This window comes from Sturnus vulgaris, chromosome 1 (assembly GCF_052056855.1).
Source record: "Sturnus vulgaris isolate bStuVul1 chromosome 1, bStuVul1.hap1, whole genome shotgun sequence".
NCBI classification, from domain to species: domain Eukaryota; kingdom Metazoa; phylum Chordata; class Aves; order Passeriformes; family Sturnidae; genus Sturnus; species Sturnus vulgaris.
This window is the reverse complement of record NC_142243.1, coordinates 155,798,893-155,818,552: the sequence shown is the minus strand read 5'-3', so window position 1 is coordinate 155,818,552 and position 19,660 is coordinate 155,798,893. Positions and strand designations below refer to the sequence as shown.

At 49.5% G+C, this 19,660-nt stretch overlaps 2 protein-coding genes across 2 annotated transcripts; both read left to right on the top strand.

The window, feature by feature from the left end:
- The first annotated feature begins 2,641 nt into the window (after positions 1 to 2,641).
- Positions 2,642 to 7,392, top strand: LOC106863732 (leucine-rich repeat-containing protein 14-like). The gene is made up of 5 exons (XM_088180595.1): positions 2,642 to 2,759; positions 2,967 to 2,994; positions 3,898 to 4,222; positions 4,314 to 4,913; positions 6,393 to 7,392. Exons 3-5 carry the CDS (start codon positions 3,942 to 3,944, stop codon positions 6,952 to 6,954), a joined length of 1,443 nt encoding a protein of 480 aa, XP_088036721.1. The 5' UTR covers positions 2,642 to 2,759; positions 2,967 to 2,994; positions 3,898 to 3,941; the 3' UTR covers positions 6,955 to 7,392.
- Positions 7,393 to 12,721: 5,329 nt separating this feature from the next.
- On the top strand, positions 12,722 to 17,646 carry LOC148225621 (leucine-rich repeat-containing protein 14-like). Its single transcript, XM_088180577.1, has 4 exons — positions 12,722 to 13,250; positions 14,152 to 14,476; positions 14,568 to 15,167; positions 16,647 to 17,646. Exons 2-4 carry the CDS (start codon positions 14,196 to 14,198, stop codon positions 17,206 to 17,208), a joined length of 1,443 nt encoding a protein of 480 aa, XP_088036703.1. The 5' UTR covers positions 12,722 to 13,250; positions 14,152 to 14,195; the 3' UTR covers positions 17,209 to 17,646.
- The last annotated feature ends 2,014 nt before the right edge of the window (positions 17,647 to 19,660 follow it).

Here is a 19,660-nt window from a genome sequence, read left to right as displayed (position 1 = left end):
GGGGAATCCCTGGATTTGGGGACGGCTATTTTGGGGGTCCCGGGCGTGTTTTTGGGGTGCTAGGGGGGCCTTTAGGGTGGTTTCGGGGTGGGTCTGGAATGAAGTGAATTGGTTTAGGGGTCCTGGGACTTTTGGGGTGTCCATGAGAATGGTTTTTGGGATTATGCGAATGTCTTTGGACTGGTTTTTGGGTTCTGGAGGGGTCTTCAGGGTGGTTTTGTGGGTCCTGAAATGGGAGGATTTGCTTAGGGGTATCCTGGGGCTTTTTGTGGTGTCCTTGGGGTGGTTGGGGGGGCTCCTTGAAGTTTCGGGTGGATGGGGGGGGTGTTTGGGATGGTTTTGGATGTTCCTGGAAAGGTGGAAGTTGTTTATGAGGGGTCCTGATGCTGTTGAGGTGTCCTTGGGGAGGTTTTGGGGTACTGGGGGGACCTTTGGGGTGATTTGGGGATTCCTGCAATGAGGGGACTGGTTTGGAGCGAGTACTTGGGGTTTTTGCGGTGTTCTTAAGAGCCGTTTTGGGGTGCTGGGGCTGTCTTTGGGTTGGTTTTGGAGTCTGAGGGTTCCTTGGGTTCATTTTGGAAGTGCTTGGAAGGGTCAGGATTGGTTATGGGGGTCCCAGAGGTTTTTGAATTGTCTTTGGGCTGATTTTGGGGTACTGGGAGGGAGCATTTAGGGTAGATTTGAGGGGTCCTGGAATGAGAGGAACTGGTTTAGGAGACTCCTGGGAGTTTTTGGGGTGTCCTTGGTGTGGTTGAGGTTGTCCTTGAGATTTTGGGGTGGCTGGGAGGGGGCGTTGGGGTGGTTCTGGGGAGTCTCTGCAATGGTGGAAGCTGGTTATGAAGGGTCCTGATGCTTTTGGGGTGTCCTTGGGGTGGTTTTGAGGTATTGGAGGAGGGTCTTTGGGGTGATTTGGGGATCCCTGCAATGAGGGGGACTGGTTTGGTTGGTACTGTGGGGTTTTGGGGGTGTCCTTAAGAATCGTTCTGGGCTGCTGGGGCTGTCTTTGGGTTGGTTTTGGAGTCTGAGGGGATCCTTGGGCTGAATTTGGGCGTCTCTGGAATGGGGCAGGTTTGTTTTAGGGGGGTCCTGGTGCTTTTTGGGGTGTCCCAGTGTGACCCAGAGTGGGCAAACAGGGCCGTGGCACGGCAGTTTCTGTGTGGCAGTTCCTGCGGGCAGGGCTGCAGGTTTTCACACCAGCGAGGTTTGCTGTGAGTTGTTTGCTGTGTTTCTATTGGCCCCTTGGATTTGGGGTTTCTGTTAGGAATGGTTTTTACACCATGGAAAACTGTGCTTGCTACAAGTGCTTGCAGTCATCTGGAACCTCCCCAGTGAGGCAGGAGTGTTGGTAAATAATGGAGAGTGGCTTTGCCAGCTCCCTCATGACTCTGGGATGGATCCCATCTGGGCCCAGAGATTTATGAACATCCAAGCGGCTCAGCAATTCTCTGAGTGCCTCCTCCTGGATAACAGGGGGACAATTCTGCTCCCTGACCCATCAGCCAACCCAAGAGCACAGCTGTCCTCAAGGCAAGTTATTTTCCCACTAAAAATCGAAATAAAGAAAGCGTTAAGCACCTCTGCCTTCTCCTCATCTGCAGTGACCAAGTTCCCTCCCTCATGCAATAAACAACAAAGGTTGGACTTGACCTCTCTTTTCCCATTAATACACTTGTAAGAACATTTTTATTATCCTATACAGAAGTCTCCATTTTTAGTTCAAAGGGAGCTTTAGCCTCCCTAATTAATTTTCCTACATGCTCTACAGGCCCCTTAAATATTTCCTGAGAGATCTGAGACTCTTTCCAAAGATGATACATCCTCTTTTTATTCCTAAATTGTTCCAAACCCTCCTTGCCCATCCACCCTCACCCAGGCCAACCTAAAAAGCCCCAGGACCCCCCTAATCTAATCCTCCTTATTGCAGGGATCCCCAAACCACCCCAAAGGCTCTCTCATAACCCCTCAAACACCTCAGGGACCCCGAAATATTCCCCTGCACCTTTCCAGAGACACCCAGAAACACACTGGAACCCCCTAAACCAAACCAGCCCCATTTCAGGAGTCCCTAAACATACCCAAAGACCCCAAAACCAGCCCAAGGACACCCCAAAACCCACAGGACCCTCCTCAAATAAACCTGCCCCATTCCAGGGCCCGCCAAAACGAACCTAAGGAACCTCTGACACCCTGAAATCACCCCGAGGACACCCACAGGTAACCAAATAGCACTCTTGAGGACACCCTAAAAACACCCAGTACCCCGCTAAACCAATCCCTCCTCATTGCAGACATGCCCAAAACACCTCAAAACCTTCTCAGCACACCAAAACCACACCAAAGACAACCGAAAACCAGCCCAAGGACACCAAAAAAGACCAGAACTCCGTAAACCAAGTCTCCCCATAGCACAACCACCCAGCACCCCAAAAACACCCTGGGGACCCCCAAACCACCATCCCGCCGCCCACCAATTCCAGGGATTCCCCTCAGGGATTTCCCCCCGTCACAAATTCCGGCCGCGGCCCCTCAGGAGCACCTGGCTGTGTTTGCGCCGCCCTTCCCGCAGGAATTCCGCTCCCAGCGCTTCAGCAGCACCTTCAGCTCCTGCTGCCGCTCCATGGCCGAGGAATCTGGGATCGGGATCAGGATCTGGGATCCGAGATCGAGATCGGCATCGAGGGAGGCTCGGCGGGGAATCCAGAGTCCCCTCAGAGCGAACCTCCCGCTCCCTCCCAGCGTCAGCCAATAGGAAGGCAGGGGTGAGTGATTGACAGCGCACTGAGCCAATGAAAAGGCAGAATGTAAAAGAGTCCCCCCCACTCAAGCCTCGAGCCAATTCCAATTCAATAAAACAATGACAAACACCTGCAAAAACCAATTAAAAGTAAAGACTCAGCCTTCCGGGTGAGTCTCGTTCCTGATTCGCTACTGCAACTCTTCCTAATTTTCGGTTTCATTTCGGGCAGGGGCGAGTTCGGGTCCTGCAGGCAGGCGGTGAGTGGGGGTTCTATGGTGGGGGGGGGGGGGGGACGGGGTGGGCGGCAGCGCCGGTCTTGGGGATCCCTGAGGGGACCTTGAAATGATCTGGGGATTCCTGTGGGAATTACGAGATTCCCGGAGGGGTTTCAGATCCTTGTGAGATTTTGGGGTGGCCTTGGTGGGGTGGGGATGCTCCAGGACCCCCTTTTTAGGGAGCTGCGCTGGGGGTACCCTCACAACACCGGCCCCACCTTCTCCCACAGCTTCTCTTTTCTTCGGGATATCCTTGGATTCGGAGTTTCCCTGGAATTCTCCTCTGGTGACTGTGCATCCTGCGGGTGAAAGGTGGAAAAACTCTCTATAACTCTTAAAATAAAATATAAGAGTAGGTGTGTATTTATTCAGCGCTGAGGCGCATGGGGGATGGCTCCTGCACAAACATGCACAGCTTTGGTGACCTGCGCCTCTCCTTTCATTCTCTACAAACTGGGACTGCACAATGCGCCTGATACACATTCATTGCCTGCCTCTGCTTCCTATTAAAATCAACTCCACGCCTCTTTCTGGCTGTGCATTGTTCCTTTCTGCTCGATCTGGGGGTCCTGGGGATGAAGTAAATAGTCTTCCTCTCAGAAGATCTTTTCGCCTTGCCTCCTTGCTCATTCTCTCATTTTAATCCTTCGCTCATCTTCCAGACTTTGATCCCAGTTTTCCTGGTTTCAGGGGTCTGAGGACCCCCTTATCCTGTGGTGCCTTTGTCCTTGTATCCTATTTGCCCACTCCAGCTCTTGACCTCAACTTGGAGCCTTGCTCTCCTCCTGTTCTTGCAAGCACATAAATTCCAGTAAACAGAGAGATTTGTCAGCCCCTTTTGTAAAAGCTTTTCTTCATGCTTGATTCTTAATTTCTCTGTCTCAGGTGTCTCCCCATTTTCATCTAATTCCCACAAGCCCACAGAATCCATGGATTCTCTCCTTTTCCTCTGCGCCCGCCGCGTCGTCGCCCAGCGCCCTCTTCCCGCCCTTCCCACCGGTCTCTATCCCGTCCTTTTCCAAGTGGCATTCCTGGATAGAAAACCCCTGGTCCTGCGGGATTTGGTGGCCACTTGGCCTTTCACGGAGCTCAACTTCCAGTGGCTCGTGAGGCACCGGGAGCTGTCTTGGGATTGTGACTGCAACCTCTGCATTGAGGCCGTCATCCAGGCCGTGGTGGCGCAGCTGATAGAGCCCAGCCTTGATTCCAGGTAGGTTTTGGGAATTCCAGCATGGCCACCACCTCGAATTCTTCCATCCATCTTCGCGTGTTTTCCTGATGGTTTATTCCTTTTTTTCCAGCCTGCGCATACTGGACATAACTGGACTCCCAGACAGGTTTTTCAGACGGTGCACCACCAAGGCTTTGGCCAAGGCTTTTTTGGAGGTGTGCAGGTACCAGCTGGAATTCCTGAGGCGCAGATCCAAGCGGCACAAAGGCTGCACCGGAGCCACCAAGGCCGCTCCGCAGACACCCGGTGTGGATGTCCACGCCGACCTTTATGTCAACAGTGTACCCTACAGGATCCTGCGAGTCGCGCTCAAGACCGGAGCCACTGACCTGCTGCGCCTCAAGTGTCGTGAATTCACAGCATGGAGTATACCGCCATCCAAGATCGTGACTTTGTTGGAATCTCTGGATCCATCCTGTCTGCGGAGGGTGCATCTGCCCTTCAAAAATTTGGGATTGTCCGGTCTCTCGGTGATCCTGCCACATCTCTCGCGCTTCCCGGAGCTGCGCAGCCTCAGGCTCGGGAACAGCAGCGTGTACTTGCGGGACCTGACACCACTATTGGCCAACAGAATCCCCTGTGTGTCCAGGCAGCTGGGAATGCTGCCCAACCTCCGGGAGCTCGACCTGGGATATTTACGCTTCTCCGGGAATCTGCGCCACATCCTTGGGTGAGTTCCCCACCGAGCGGGGCCTTCCTGCGCTTCGAGGGGATTCCCAAGGATTGAGCTCAGGGGTCTTGGGCTCTTTTCCAACCTGAGTGATCCCATGGTTCCAGGATTTCATTGTCCCAATGTTCCCACGATTCCGTTATCGCAATAGTTCATGATTCCATTGTCCCATAATTCCATTATCCCAGAATTCCCCGATTCCAGGATTCGCAAAAACTGCACTTCAGGATCTTGGAGGTCTTTTCCAACATTAGTGATCCCATGATTCCAGGATTTTGTTATGCCAATATTCTCATTATCCCATGATTTCCTTATCCCAGTAGTTCATGACTCAACGTTTCCATTATCCCAGAAGCTCATGATCCCAAAATTCTGTGTTTGCCAACATTTGGGTTCAATGTGTCTTGAGGGTCTTTTCCAGTCTGAAGGATCCATTGATTCCAGGAATTCATTATCCCACTGTTCCCATGATCCCGTGATTCCATTATCCCAATAGTTCAAGATTCCATTATTCCATCATCCCATAATTCCATGATCCCAAAATTCTGTAATTCCAGGTTTCCCAAAGGCTGAACCTCAAGATCTTGGAGATCTTCTTCTCCATTCTTAGTGATTCCAGGATTTCATTATCCCAATATTCCCATGATTCCATTTTCCAAATGCTTGATTCCAGAAATCCCAAAGTCTGGGCTTGATGGCACCTGAGACCTTTTCCAACCTTAGTGATGCCAGGTTCCCATGATCCCATTATGTCAATAGTCCAGGACTCCATGATTCCATGATCCCATAATTCTTTGAATTCAGAATTCCCAAAAGATGGACCTGATGATCCTGAAGCCTTTCCCAACCTAAAAGCTCCACGAACCTGTAACTGCACAATTCCACAATATCCGGGCTCCATGATCCCAGGATTCTCAAAGCTTGAACTTGATGGTCTTGGAGATTTTGCCCAACCTCAGTGATTCCATGATTCCATGATCTCACAATTCCAAAATCCCAGGATTTTCAGAAGTCACACTTGATGATTTTGGAGACCTTTCCCAACCTCAGCCATTGCATAACTCCATGAGCCCATCATTCCAAATTTCCAGGGTTTTTAGGTGTTGAACTCTATGTTTTATGTGTTGAACTCAGTTTCAGCAATTCCATAATTCCACGATTCAATTTGACAAAAATTCCATGATTCCTTGATCTCATAATTCGGTAATTCTGAAACCTTGAACTTGATGGTCTTGGAGACCTTTCCCAAACTCACCCATTCCAAAACTCCATGATCCCCTGATTCCAAAATCCCAGGGTTTACAGGGGCTGAGCTCAATGTTTTTGGAGTTCCTTCCCAACCTCGCCCATCCCACAATCCTACAATACCAGGGATGCAATCCCAGCTCTCATTCCCTGTGTTTTTCCTGGGAATCCCAACATTCCCAGCTCCCACCGATCCTCCCTTAGACCTCACGTCTCCCTTTTCCCTCCCACCAGCGACCTCCAGGCTCCGTTGGAAAGCTTGGAATTGGCCTTCTGCTCCCTCGTTCCCGCCGACCTCACCTTCCTCTCCCAAAGCATCCACGCTCCAGCCCTCAAAAGGTTGGATCTGAGAGGCCTCAAAGTCTCCCAAGGCCTCCTGGAGCCGCTCCGGCTGCTCCTGGAGGAAACCTCGGGCTTGCTGCTGCACCTGCAACTCATGTCTTGTGGCATGGACGACTCCCACCTGGAGGCGCTGCTCCCGACGCTCCGGCGCTGCTCCCGCCTGCGCTACCTGGGACTCTACGGCAATTCCCTGTCCATGGCTGCACTCAAGGGTCTGCTCCAGAAAACCTTGGAGCTGCCGGATCTTAAACTGGTCGTGTATCCTCGCCCAAGGGATTGCTACAGGCTCGAGCCATGGGAATATGGTCAGGGTTTCAGAGAGGTTGTGCACGAGGAACTTTTGGCAGCGGCCACCGCAGAGATTTCCCAGCTGCTGGAGAATTCCGGGAGAACCGACATTGTCTGGACTGACTCGTCCTGGAGACACGAAGCCCCGGACTACTTCTCCTTGTGATTTGGGAAAACCTCAGAGGAAGGAAGAGCTCAGAACCTACCTCATGTAAAAGCGCCGCCGCCTCCTTCCCAAAATCTGGGTGTTTTCCACCTCATCCCGACGCTTCTCTGTCTCATTCCAATGGTTTTTTCCTTTCATTTCATTGCTTTTCTATTGACAGTTGAGAGGGAGATGGGGACTACTGACTGATGCTCAGAATCTGAATTTTACTGTGAGCTACATATGCTTATGTATCATTTTCAGGAAGGCTGGTAACTTTTTACTACATTCATTCGTTAAACAACACAGAGATAAACTTTAAATTCCACTTTCTCAAATCATCTCTCCTGTTGCCAGTCTTGATCCAATCTTCTTGTAATCTTCAAAGCTCTGTTTGCTCTTAGCTTATCAAAATGCATATGCTAATTAAATCTACATTGCTATCAGTGCCAGATACAATTTTCAGACTGGTTTTGTTATTTTTCTGCCTCATGCCGAGGTTTTTCCGCCCCGCCCCGAGATTTTTTCCCTTGTTTAGCTGCTTTTCTGCCAAGTTTTGAGGTTCTTCCTCCCCATCCCGATATTTTGCCCCTCATCCCAGTATTTTTCTGCCCCATCCCAGTATTTTTCCCCTCGTTTCATTATTTTTCCAGCCTGTCCAAGTGTTTTTTCAGCCCATCCTGGTACTTTTCTGCCTCATCCCGCTATTTTTCCATCCCATTTCATGATTTTTCCAGCTCATCCCAGTGTTTTTGTCATCAGGATTGGCTTTGCACACTGAAATTCCAGGAGGCTCCGGGGCTGGATTCCACGGGAAGGTGCCGGAAGCTTCTCCCATATCCAGCCATTCCTGTCAGGAACAGTGGCAAAAACCTTTGGAATAAGAACGAAGTCATAAGAAACCAATCATAGCCCAGCTGGAATTCCAGAGATTCTGGGAAAGGAACGATTCTGGAGATGATTCCAAGGTGCTGGAGTGGAAATTCCCAAAATTCTGTGGTGCATCCAAAGGGAAGCTCATCCTGGAGCTGGATTTTGGGAGGGACCTGTAGATCCATGGAGAAAGGAGCAGATTCCTGGCAGGAATCCCACAGAGGAAAAAAAACCTTTGGAGCAGGATATTCCCGATGTATTGACCCCTTGGAAAAGTCCATCAGGAATTGTTTTCCATGGGAATGACACATTGGAGAAATCCATGGAAAATTCTTGCTGTGGGATGGAATTCCATTAGAAAATTCATTGAAAACTGACCTTGGGATGGATTCATGGAGCAGTCAATGGAAAACTCCCCTGGGATGGCCCTGGCTCCCAGCACTGCTGGAGGGATTGAGGGAAAGCCGGGAAAGAGAGAATTGGGGGAGAGAAAAGTTGGATTTGGGGTCTTGTTATCCTGCTCTGATCCCGTTGGAAAGAAACTCATCCTATCCCAGATCCTGAGTCTGTCGTGCCTGGACAGGATTTCCTGAGGGATCTTCCCCAATCCTTATCCCGATCCATGAATCCTCTGTTATTTCCTTTATTTCCACCTAAACCTCCTGTTTCTTCACCTCGTTTTGGTGGTTTTGCCTCATCCTGGTGTTTTTCCACCTTTTCCCAGTGTTTTTCCAATTAATGGTTTTCTTTTTCGCCTCATTTTAGGATTTTCCCCTGATCCCATTCTTTTACCCCTCAGTCCAGTCTTATTTATGTTTAATTGTTTTCCACCTCATCTTGTTGTTTTTCTTTTACTTTATCCTAATATTTACCCTCTCATCCTGGTCTTTATCCACCTCTTTTGTTATTTTCCCCTCATCCCGTTATTTTCCCCCTCATTCTGGCATTTTTCTCTTAATTCCATTTGTTATCCACCTCATTTTGGGGTTTTTTTGCCTAATCCCAATATTTTCCCTCTCATCCTGGTATTTTTCTACCACATTTTGGTATTTTGGGCCTTATTCCCTTGTGTTTCCACTGTTTTCCATTTTGGTATTTTCTCCCTCATCTCGTTGTTTTTCTGCCTCATTCTGGTGTTTCGGGCCTTATCTCATCAGATTTCTACATAATTTTGGTATTTTCCCCCTTATTCCTCTGGTTTTCCCTATATCTCAATGTTTTCCACCTCCTTTTCTTATTTTCTGCCTCATCCCAGTGTTTTTCTGCCAAGTTTGGGTGCTTTTCTTCCACACTATGGTGGGGTTTTACCTATTTCAGTGGTTTTCCCCTCATCCTGGTAGTTTTCCGCCTCATTTTGGTGTTTTACCACCTCATCCAAGATTTTCCCCCCTAATTATGGTATTTTGGGCCTTATTCTATTGTTTTTTTCCTCGTTTTTGGTGTTTTTCCAGCTCATTTCTCTCTTCTAATCCTCAGTATGGAGTTTTCAATCTCACTTTGGTGTTTTTCCACTCATTTTGGAGTTTTCCAAGTCACTTTGGTGTTTCCCCCACCTCATTTGTCTTCCCCCTCATAACGATATTTTCCTGCCTCATTGTGGATGGTTTTTTCACCTCTCATTTAGCATTATTTCCCCTCATCCCGCTATTTTTCCTCCCCATCACTGTGTTTTTCAACCCCATCCCGGTGATTTTTTGCTCATCCCGATATTTTCCCACCTCATTTTCCATCTTTTTCCCTCATCCCGCTGCTTCTCCCGGTGCCTGTGGGGCCCTGAGGGCCTAGAGGGGAAAATGGCGGCAAGCTGAGGGTGGGGGGGATCTATAGGGGATCTATGAGGGCACGCAGCGCCAGGAGCCGCCTATAGGGGATTTTAATGGGGTCGCTGAGGCTCTTTAGGGATCCGAGGTTCCTATAGAGAAACTTTGCGGGATGTATAGGGCGGTCTGGGGGGGTTCTATAGTGTCTAGAGGTCTATAGGTGCCTCTATAGCAGCGGGACCCTCCCTCGGCCTCTCTACTTCCACTTCCGCTTTCCCCCCGGAACCTTTTCACGGCCGCACCACCCGAGGTGCGCACACATTCCGGTCCCCCGGGTGGCCACTTCCGGGTGGCGCCGGTGGCGCTGCTGTCGCTGTCGCCTGTCGTGACAGGGAGGTGGCCCCGGTACCTGCACTGGCAGCGGCCGGGGCCTGGAACCCGCGAGTGTTTTTATTACGTGGATCATCATGGAGAAGTCAGGGGGGATCGATAGATTTTATTTTTTTTGGAGCTCCAAAATCCCCAAATTTTCCCCCAAACTCACTGCGGGTGTTCTGCAGAGCCTCCTCAATGTCGGCCTAGAAGGGAAAAATGATACGGAATTAGGGATATGGGGATCATGGAGGATTTGGGGGTTTTTTCGGATTTGGGGTTTTAGGAGGATTTGGCGGTTTTGAGCGTTGGGGGGTTTTTTGCGATTTGAGATTTTTGGGGATATGGAGGGGGTTGGGATGTGGTTTTTTTATGATTTGGGGTTTTTTGGGGGCGGGATATGGGATTTGGGGCTATTGGGAATATTTTGATTTTTTGAAGGGATAAGAGGTTTTTTGAGGATTTCAGCTTTTGTGAGATTTGGGGGCTTTTTGGTATTTGAGAGAGTTTTCACAGAATTCAGAGAATCACTGGGGTTGAAGAGACATTCAAGATCATCCACTCCAATCCTGCCCTAACACCTCACCTAAACCATGGCACCGAGTGCCACATCCAGTCTTTTTTAAACACATCCAGGGATGGTGACTCCAGCACCTCCCAGGGGAAAGCATTCCAGTACTTGATCACTCTTTCCAAGAAAAACTTTTTCCTCATATCCAACCTAATTTTCCCTTGATGCAGCTTGAGACTGCGTCCTCTGGTTCTGTCAGTGCTGCCTGGAGAAAGAGACCAACCCCACCTGACTGCAGCCACCTTTAATGGAGCTGTAGAGAGTGACAAGGTCACCCCTGAGTCTCCTTTTCTCCAGGCTGAACACCCCCAGCCGTTCCTCACAGGGTTTGTGTTCCCCTCCCCAGCCTCGTTGCCCCAGCCTGTAACGTTGCAGGGGGTTATTGTGGCCAAAATGCAGGACCTGGCACTTGGATTTATTAAACCTCATCCCATTGGACTCTGCCCGTCCATCCAACATTTCCAGGTCTCTCTGCTGAACCCTCCTCCCTTCCAGCAGATGGACACACGCTCCCTGCTCAGTGTCATCTGCAGATTTACTAATGAGAGACTCAATACCCTCATCCATGTCATCAGTAAAAATATTGATCAGGACTGGCCCTAGCACAGACCCCTGGGGGACACCACTGGTGACTGATCCCCACATGGATTCAGCACCGTTCACCACCACTCTCTGTTCCCTGCCATCCAGGCAGTTCTTCACCCAGCACAGAGTGCTCCTGTCCAAGCCGTGGGCTGCAGCTTTTCCAGGGAATGCTGTGGCAGACAGTGTCAAAGGCCTTGCTGGAGTCCAGGTACACAACATCCACAGCCTTTCCTGCATCCACCAGGAGCTCACCTGGTCATAAAAGGAGATCAGGTTGGTCAAACATGACCAACCCCTCCTAAAGCCGTGCTGGCTGGCTCTGATCCCCTGGCCAGCCTGTAAGTGCTGTGTGATGACATCAGTATGAACTGTTCCATTTCCTTACCAGGCACTGAGGTCAGGCTGACTGGTCTAGAATTACCAGGATCCTCCTTCCCACCCTTTTTGTGAATGGGATTTACATTGATCAGCTTCATCTGGAACCTCCCCAGTGAGGCAGGAGTGTTGGTAAATAATGGAGAGTGGCTTTGCCAGCTCCCTCATGACTCTGGGATGGATCCCATCTGGGCCCAGAGATTTATGAACATCCAAGCGGCTCAGCAATTCTCTGAGTGCCTCCTCCTGGATAACAGGGGGACAATTCTGCTCCCTGACCCATCAGCCAACCCAAGAGCACAGCTGTCCTCAAGGCAAGTTGTTTTCCCACTAAAAATCGAAATAAAGAAAGCGTTAAGCACCTCTGCCTTCTCCTCATCTGCAGTGACCAAGTTCCCTCCCTCATGCAATAAACAACAAAGGTTGGACTTGACCTCTCTTTTCCCATTAATACACTTGTAAGAACATTTTTATTATCCTATACAGAAGTCTCCATTTTTAGTTCAGAGGGAGCTTTGGCCTCCCTAATTAATTTTCCTACATGCTCTACAGGCCCCTTAAATATTTCCTGAGAGATCTGAGACTCCTTCCAAAGATGATACATCCTCTTTTTATTCCTAAATTGTTCCAAACCCTCCTTGCCCATCCACCCTCACCCAGGCCAACCTAAAAAGCCCCAGGACCCCCCTAATCTAATCTCCCTAATTGCAGGGATCCCCAAACCACCCCAAAGGCTCTCTCATAACCCCTCAAACACCTCAGGGACCCCGAAATATTCCCCTGCACCTTTCCAGAGACACCCAGAAACACACTGGAACCCCCTAAACCAAACCAGCCCCATTTCAGGAGTCCCTAAACATACCCAAAGACCCCAAAACCAGCCCAAGGACACCCCAAAACCCACAGGACCCTCCTCAAATAAACCTGCCCCATTCCAGGGCCCGCCAAAACGAACCTAAGGAACCTCTGACACCCTGAAATCACCCCGAGGACACCCACAGGTAACCAAATAGCACTCTTGAGGACACCCTAAAAACACCCAGTACCCCGCTAAACCAATCCCTCCTCATTGCAGACATGCCCAAAACACCTCAAAACCTTCTCAGCACACCAAAACCACACCAAAGACAACCGAAAACCAGCCCAAGGACACCAAAAAAGACCAGAACTCCGTAAACCAAGTCTCCCCATAGCACAACCACCCAGCACCCCAAAAACACCCTGGGGACCCCCAAACCACCATCCCGCCGCCCACCAATTCCAGGGATTCCCCTCAGGGATTTCCCCCCGTCACAAATTCCGGCCGCGGCCCCTCAGGAGCACCTGGCTGGGTTTGCGCCGCCCTTCCCGCAGGAATTCCGCTCCCAGCGCTTCAGCAGCACCTTCAGCTCCTGCTGCCGCTCCATGGCCGAGGAATCTGGGATCGGGATCAGGATCTGGGATCCGAGATCGAGATCGGCATCGAGAGAGGCTCGGCGGGGAATCCAGAGTCCCCTCAGAGCGAACCTCCCGCTCCCTCCCAGCGTCAGCCAATAGGAAGGCAGGGGTGAGTGATTGACAGCGCACTGAGCCAATGAAAAGGCAGAATGTAAAAGAGTCCCCCCCCCGCAAGCCTCGAGCCAATTCCAATTCAATAAAACAATGACAAACACCTGCAAAAACCAATTAAAAGTAAAGACTCAGCCTTCCGGGTGAGTCTCGTTCCTGATTCGCTACTGCAACTCTTCCTAATTTTCGGTTTCATTTCGGGCAGGGGCGAGTTCGGGTCCTGCAGGCAGGCGGTGAGTGGGGGTTCTATGGTGGGGGGGGGGGGGGGACGGGGTGGGCGGCAGCGCCGGTTTTGGGGATCCCTGAGGGGACCTTGAAATGATCTGGGGATTCCTGTGGGAATTACGAGATTCCCGGAGGGGTTTCAGATCCTTGTGAGATTTTGGGGTGGCCTTGGTGGGGTGGGGATGCTCCAGGACCCCCTTTTTAGGGAGCTGCGCTGGGGGTACCCTCACAACACCGGCCCCACCTTCTCCCACAGCTTCTCTTTTCTTCGGGATATCCTTGGATTGAGTTTCCCTGGAATTCTCCTCTGGTGATTGTGCATCCTGCGGGTGAAAGGTGGAAAAACTCTCTATAACTCTTAAAATAAAATACAAGAATAGGTGTGTATTTATTCAGCGCTGAGGCGCATGGGGGATGGCTCCTGCACAAACATGCACAGCTTTGGTGACCTGCGCCTCTCCTTTCATTCTCTACAAACTGGGACTGCACAATGCGCCTGATACACATTCATTGCCTGCCTCTGCTTCCTATTAAAATCAACTCCACGCCTCTTTCTGGCTGTGCATTGTTCCTTTCTGCTCGATCTGGGGGTCCTGGGGATGAAGTAAATAGTCTTCCTCTAAGAAGATCTTTTCGCCTTGCCTCCTTGCTCATTCTCTCATTTTAATCCTTCGCTCATCTTCCAGACTTTGATCCCAGTTTTCCTGGTTTCAGGGGTCTGAGGACCCCCTTATCCTGTGGTGCCTTTGTCCTTGTATCCTATTTGCCCACTCCAGCTCTTGACCTCAACTTGGAGCCTTGCTCTCCTCCTGTTCTTGCAAGGACATAAATTCCAGTAAACAGAGAGATTTGTCAGCCCCTTTTGTAAAAGCTTTTCTTCATGCTTGATTCTTAATTTCTCTGTCTCAGCTGTCTCCCCATTTTCATCTAATTCCCACAAGCCCACAGAATCCATGGATTCTCTCCTTTTCCTCTGCGCCCGCCGCGTCGTCGCCCAGCGCCCTCTTCCCGCCCTTCCCACCGGTCTCTATCCCGTCCTTTTCCAAGTGGCATTCCTGGATAGAAAACCCCTGGTCCTGCGGGATTTGGTGGCCACTTGGCCTTTCACGGAGCTCAACTTCCAGTGGCTCGTGAGGCACCGGGAGCTGCCTTGGGATCGTGACCGCAACCTCTGCGTTGAGGCCGTCATCCAGGCCGTGGTGGCACAGCTGATAGAGCCCAGCCTTGATTCCAGGTAGGTTTTGGGAATTCCAGCATGGCCACCACTTCGAATTCTTCCATCCATCTTCGCGTGTTTTCCTGATGGTTTATTCCTTTTTTTCCAGCCTGCGCATACTGGACATAACTGGACTCCCAGCCTGCTTCCTCAGCTCGTGCACCACCAAGGCTTTGGCCAAGGCTTTTTTGGAGGTGTGCAGGTACCAGCTGGAATTCCTGAGGCGCAGATCCAAGCGGCGCAAAGGCTGCACCGGAGCCACCAAGGCCGCTCCGCAGACACCCGGCGTGGATGTCCACGCCGACCTTTATGTCAACAGTGTACCCTACAGGATCCTGCGAGACGCGCTCAAGACCGGAGCCACTGACCTGCTGCGCCTCAAGTGTCGTGAATTCACAGCATGGAGTATACCGCCATCCAAGATCGTGACTTTGTTGGAATCTCTGGATCCATCCTGTCTGCGGAGGGTGTATCTGCCCTTCAAAAATTTGGGATTGTCCGGTCTCTCGGTGATCCTGCCACACCTCTCGCGCTTCCCGGAGCTGCGCAGCCTCAGGCTCCGGGACAGAGACGTGGACTTGTGGGACCTGACACCACAATTGGCCAACAGAATCCGCTGTGTGTCCAGGCAGCTGGGAATGCTGCCCAACCTCCGGGAGCTCGACCTGGGAGATTTACCCTTCTCCGGGAATCTGCGCCACATCCTTGGGTGAGTTCCCCACCGAGCGGGGCCTTCCTGCGCTTCGAGGGGATTCCCAAGGATTGAGCTCAGGGGTCTTGGGCTCTTTTCCAACCTGAGTGATCCCATGGTTCCAGGATTTCATTGTCCCAATGCTCCCACGATTCCGTTATCGCAATAGTTCATGATTCCATTGTCCCATAATTCCATTATCCCAGAATTCCCCGATTCCAGGATTCGCAAAAACTGCACTTCAGGATCTTGGAGGTCTTTTCCAACATTAGTGATCCCATGATTCCAGGATTTTGTTATGCCAATATTCTCATTATCCCATGATTTCCTTATCCCAGTAGTTCATGACTCAACGTTTCCATTATCCCAGAAGCTCATGATCCCAAAATTCTGTGTTTGCCAACATTTGGGTTCAATGTGTCTTGAGGGTCTTTTCTAGTCTGAAGGATCCATTGATTCCAGGAATTCATTATCCCACTGTTCCCATGATCCCGTGATTCCATTATCCCAATAGTTCAAGATTCCATTATTCCATCATCCCATAATTCCATGATCCCAAAATTCTGTAATTCCAGGTTTCCCAAAGGCTGAACCTCAAGATCTTGGAGATCTTCTTCTCCATTCTTAGTGATTCCAGGATTTCATTATCCCAATATTCCCATGATTCCATTTTCCAAATGCTTGATTCCAGAAATCCCAAAGTCTGGGCTTGATGGCACCTGAGACCTTTTCCAACCTTAGTGATGCCAGGTTCCCATGATCCCATTATGTCAATAGTCCAGGACTCCATGATTCCATGATCCCATAATTCTTTGAATTCAGAATTCCCAAAAGATGGACCTGATGATCCTGAAGCCTTTCCCAACCTAAAAGCTCCACGAACCTGTAACTGCACAATTCCACAATATCCGGGCTCCATGATCCCAGGATTCTCAAAGCTTGAACTTGATGGTCTTGGAGATTTTGCCCAACCTCAGTGATTCCATGATTCCATGATCTCACAATTCCAAAATCCCAGGATTTTCAGAAGTCACACTTGATGATTTTGGAGACCTTTCCCAACCTCAGCCATTGCATAACTCCATGAGCCCATCATTCCAAATTTCCAGGGTTTTTAGGTGTTGAACTCTATGTTTTATGTGTTGAACTCAGTTTCAGCAATTCCATAATTCCACGATTCAATTTGACAAAAATTCCATGATTCCTTGATCTCATAATTCGGTAATTCTGAAACCTTGAACTTGATGGTCTTGGAGACCTTTCCCAAACTCACCCATTCCAAAACTCCATGATCCCCTGATTCCAAAATCCCAGGGTTTACAGGGGCTGAGCTCAATGTTTTTGGAGTTCCTTCCCAACCTCGCCCATCCCACAATCCTACAATACCAGGGATGCAATCCCAGCTCTCATTCCCTGTGTTTTTCCTGGGAATCCCAACATTCCCAGCTCCCACCGATCCTCCCTTAGACCTCACGTCTCCCTTTTCCCTCCCACCAGCGACCTCCAGGCTCCGTTGGAAAGCTTGGAATTGGCCTTCTGCTCCCTCGTTCCCGCCGACCTCACCTTCCTCTCCCAAAGCATCCACGCTCCAGCCCTCAAAAGGTTGGATCTGAGAGGCCTCAAAGTCTCCCAAGGCCTCCTGGAGCCGCTCCGGCTGCTCCTGGAGGAAACCTCGGGCTTGCTGCTGCACCTGCAACTCATGTCTTGTGGCATGGACGACTCCCACCTGGAGGCGCTGCTCCCGACGCTCCGGCGCTGCTCCCGCCTGCGCTACCTGGGACTCTACGGCAATTCCCTGTCCATGGCTGCACTCAAGGGTCTGCTCCAGAAAACCTTGGAGCTGCCGGATCTTAAACTGGTCGTGTATCCTCGCCCAAGGGATTGCTACAGGCTCGAGCCATGGGAATATGGTCAGGGTTTCAGAGAGGTTGTGCACGAGGAACTTTTGGCAGCGGCCACCGCAGAGATTTCCCAGCTGCTGGAGAATTCCGGGAGAACCGACATTGTCTGGACTGACTCGTCCTGGAGACACGAAGCCCCGGACTACTTCTCCTTGTGATTTGGGAAAACCTCAGAGGAAGGAAGAGCTCAGAACCTACCTCATGTAAAAGCGCCGCCGCCTCCTTCCCAAAATCTGGGTGTTTTCCACCTCATCCCGACGCTTCTCTGTCTCATTCCAATGGTTTTTTCCTTTCATTTCATTGCTTTTCTATTGACAGTTGAGAGGGAGATGGGGACTACTGACTGATGCTCAGAATCTGAATTTTACTGTGAGCTACATATGCTTATGTATCATTTTCAGGAAGGCTGGTAACTTTTTACTACATTCATTCGTTAAACAACACAGAGATAAACTTTAAATTCCACTTTCTCAAATCATCTCTCCTGTTGCCAGTCTTGATCCAATCTTCTTGTAATCTTCAAAGCTCTGTTTGCTCTTAGCTTATCAAAATGCATATGCTAATTAAATCTACATTGCTATCAGTGCCAGATACAATTTTCAGACTGGTTTTGTTATTTTTCTGCCTCATGCCGAGGTTTTTCCGCCCCGCCCCGAGATTTTTTCCCTTGTTTAGCTGCTTTTCTGCCAAGTTTTGAGGTTCTTCCTCCCCATCCCGATATTTTGCCCCTCATCCCAGTATTTTTCTGCCCCATCCCAGTATTTTTCCCCTCGTTTCATTATTTTTCCAGCCTGTCCAAGTGTTTTTTCAGCCCATCCTGGTACTTTTCTGCCTCATCCCGCTATTTTTCCATCCCATTTCATGATTTTTCCAGCTCATCCCAGTGTTTTTGTCATCAGGATTGGCTTTGCACACTGAAATTCCAGGAGGCTCCGGGGCTGGATTCCACGGGAAGGTGCCGGAAGCTTCTCCCATATCCAGCCATTCCTGTCAGGAACAGTGGCAAAAACCTTTGGAATAAGAACGAAGTCATAAGAAACCAATCATAGCCCAGCTGGAATTCCAGAGATTCTGGGAAAGGAACGATTCTGGAGATGATTCCAAGGTGCTGGAGTGGAAATTCCCAAAATTCTGTGGTGCATCCAAAGGGAAGCTCATCCTGGAGCTGGATTTTGGGAGGGACCTGTAGATCCATGGAGAAAGGAGCAGATTCCTGGCAGGAATCCCACAGAGGAAAAAAAACCTTTGGAGCAGGATATTCCCGATGTATTGACCCCTTGGAAAAGTCCATCAGGAATTGTTTTCCATGGGAATGACACATTGGAGAAATCCATGGAAAATTCTTGCTGTGGGATGGAATTCCATTAGAAAATTCATTGAAAACTGACCTTGGGATGGATTCATGGAGCAGTCAATGGAAAACTCCCCTGGGATGGCCCTGGCTCCCAGCACTGCTGGAGGGATTGAGGGAAAGCCGGGAAAGAGAGAATTGGGGGAGAGAAAAGTTGGATTTGGGGTCTTGTTATCCTGCTCTGATCCCGTTGGAAAGAAACTCATCCTATCCCAGATCCTGAGTCTGTCGTGCCTGGACAGGATTTCCTGAGGGATCTTCCCCAATCCTTATCCCGATCCATGAATCCTCTGTTATTTCCTTTATTTCCACCTAAACCTCCTGTTTCTTCACCTCGTTTTGGTGGTTTTGCCTCATCCTGGTGTTTTTCCACCTTTTCCCAGTGTTTTTCCAATTAATGGTTTTCTTTTTCGCCTCATTTTAGGATTTTCCCCTGATCCCATTCTTTTACCCCTCAGTCCAGTCTTATTTATGTTTAATTGTTTTCCACCTCATCTTGTTGTTTTTCTTTTACTTTATCCTAATATTTACCCTCTCATCCTGGTCTTTATCCACCTCTTTTGTTATTTTCCCCTCATCCCGTTATTTTCCCCCTCATTCTGGCATTTTTCTCTTAATTCCATTTGTTATCCACCTCATTTTGGGGTTTTTTTGCCTAATCCCAATATTTTCCCTCTCATCCTGGTATTTTTCTACCACATTTTGGTATTTTGGGCCTTATTCCCTTGTGTTTCCACTGTTTTCCATTTTGGTATTTTCTCCCTCATCTCGTTGTTTTTCTGCCTCATTCTGGTGTTTCGGGCCTTATCTCATCAGATTTCTACATAATTTTGGTATTTTCCCCCTTATTCCTCTGGTTTTCCCTATATCTCAATGTTTTCCACCTCCTTTTCTTATTTTCTGCCTCATCCCAGTGTTTTTCTGCCAAGTTTGGGTGCTTTTCTTCCACACTATGGTGGGGTTTTACCTATTTCAGTGGTTTTCCCCTCATCCTGGTAGTTTTCCGCCTCATTTTGGTGTTTTACCACCTCATCCAAGATTTTCCCCCCTAATTATGGTATTTTGGGCCTTATTCTATTGTTTTTTTCCTCGTTTTTGGTGTTTTTCCAGCTCATTTCTCTCTTCTAATCCTCAGTATGGAGTTTTCAATCTCACTTTGGTGTTTTTCCACTCATTTTGGAGTTTTCCAAGTCACTTTGGTGTTTCCCCCACCTCATTTGTCTTCCCCCTCATAACGATATTTTCCTGCCTCATTGTGG

Coding starts and splice junctions, on each gene's coding strand:
- LOC106863732 (XM_088180595.1), top strand. CDS start 3,942: ATGGATTCTCTCCTTTTCCTCTGCGCCCGCCGCGTCGTCGCCCAGCGC. Junction 4,223..4,313: donor GAGCCCAGCCTTGATTCCAG/GTAGGTTTTGGG, acceptor CTTTTTTTCCAG/CCTGCGCATACTGGACATAA. Junction 4,914..6,392: donor AATCTGCGCCACATCCTTGG/GTGAGTTCCCCA, acceptor CCCTCCCACCAG/CGACCTCCAGGCTCCGTTGG.
- LOC148225621 (XM_088180577.1), top strand. CDS start 14,196: ATGGATTCTCTCCTTTTCCTCTGCGCCCGCCGCGTCGTCGCCCAGCGC. Junction 14,477..14,567: donor GAGCCCAGCCTTGATTCCAG/GTAGGTTTTGGG, acceptor CTTTTTTTCCAG/CCTGCGCATACTGGACATAA. Junction 15,168..16,646: donor AATCTGCGCCACATCCTTGG/GTGAGTTCCCCA, acceptor CCCTCCCACCAG/CGACCTCCAGGCTCCGTTGG.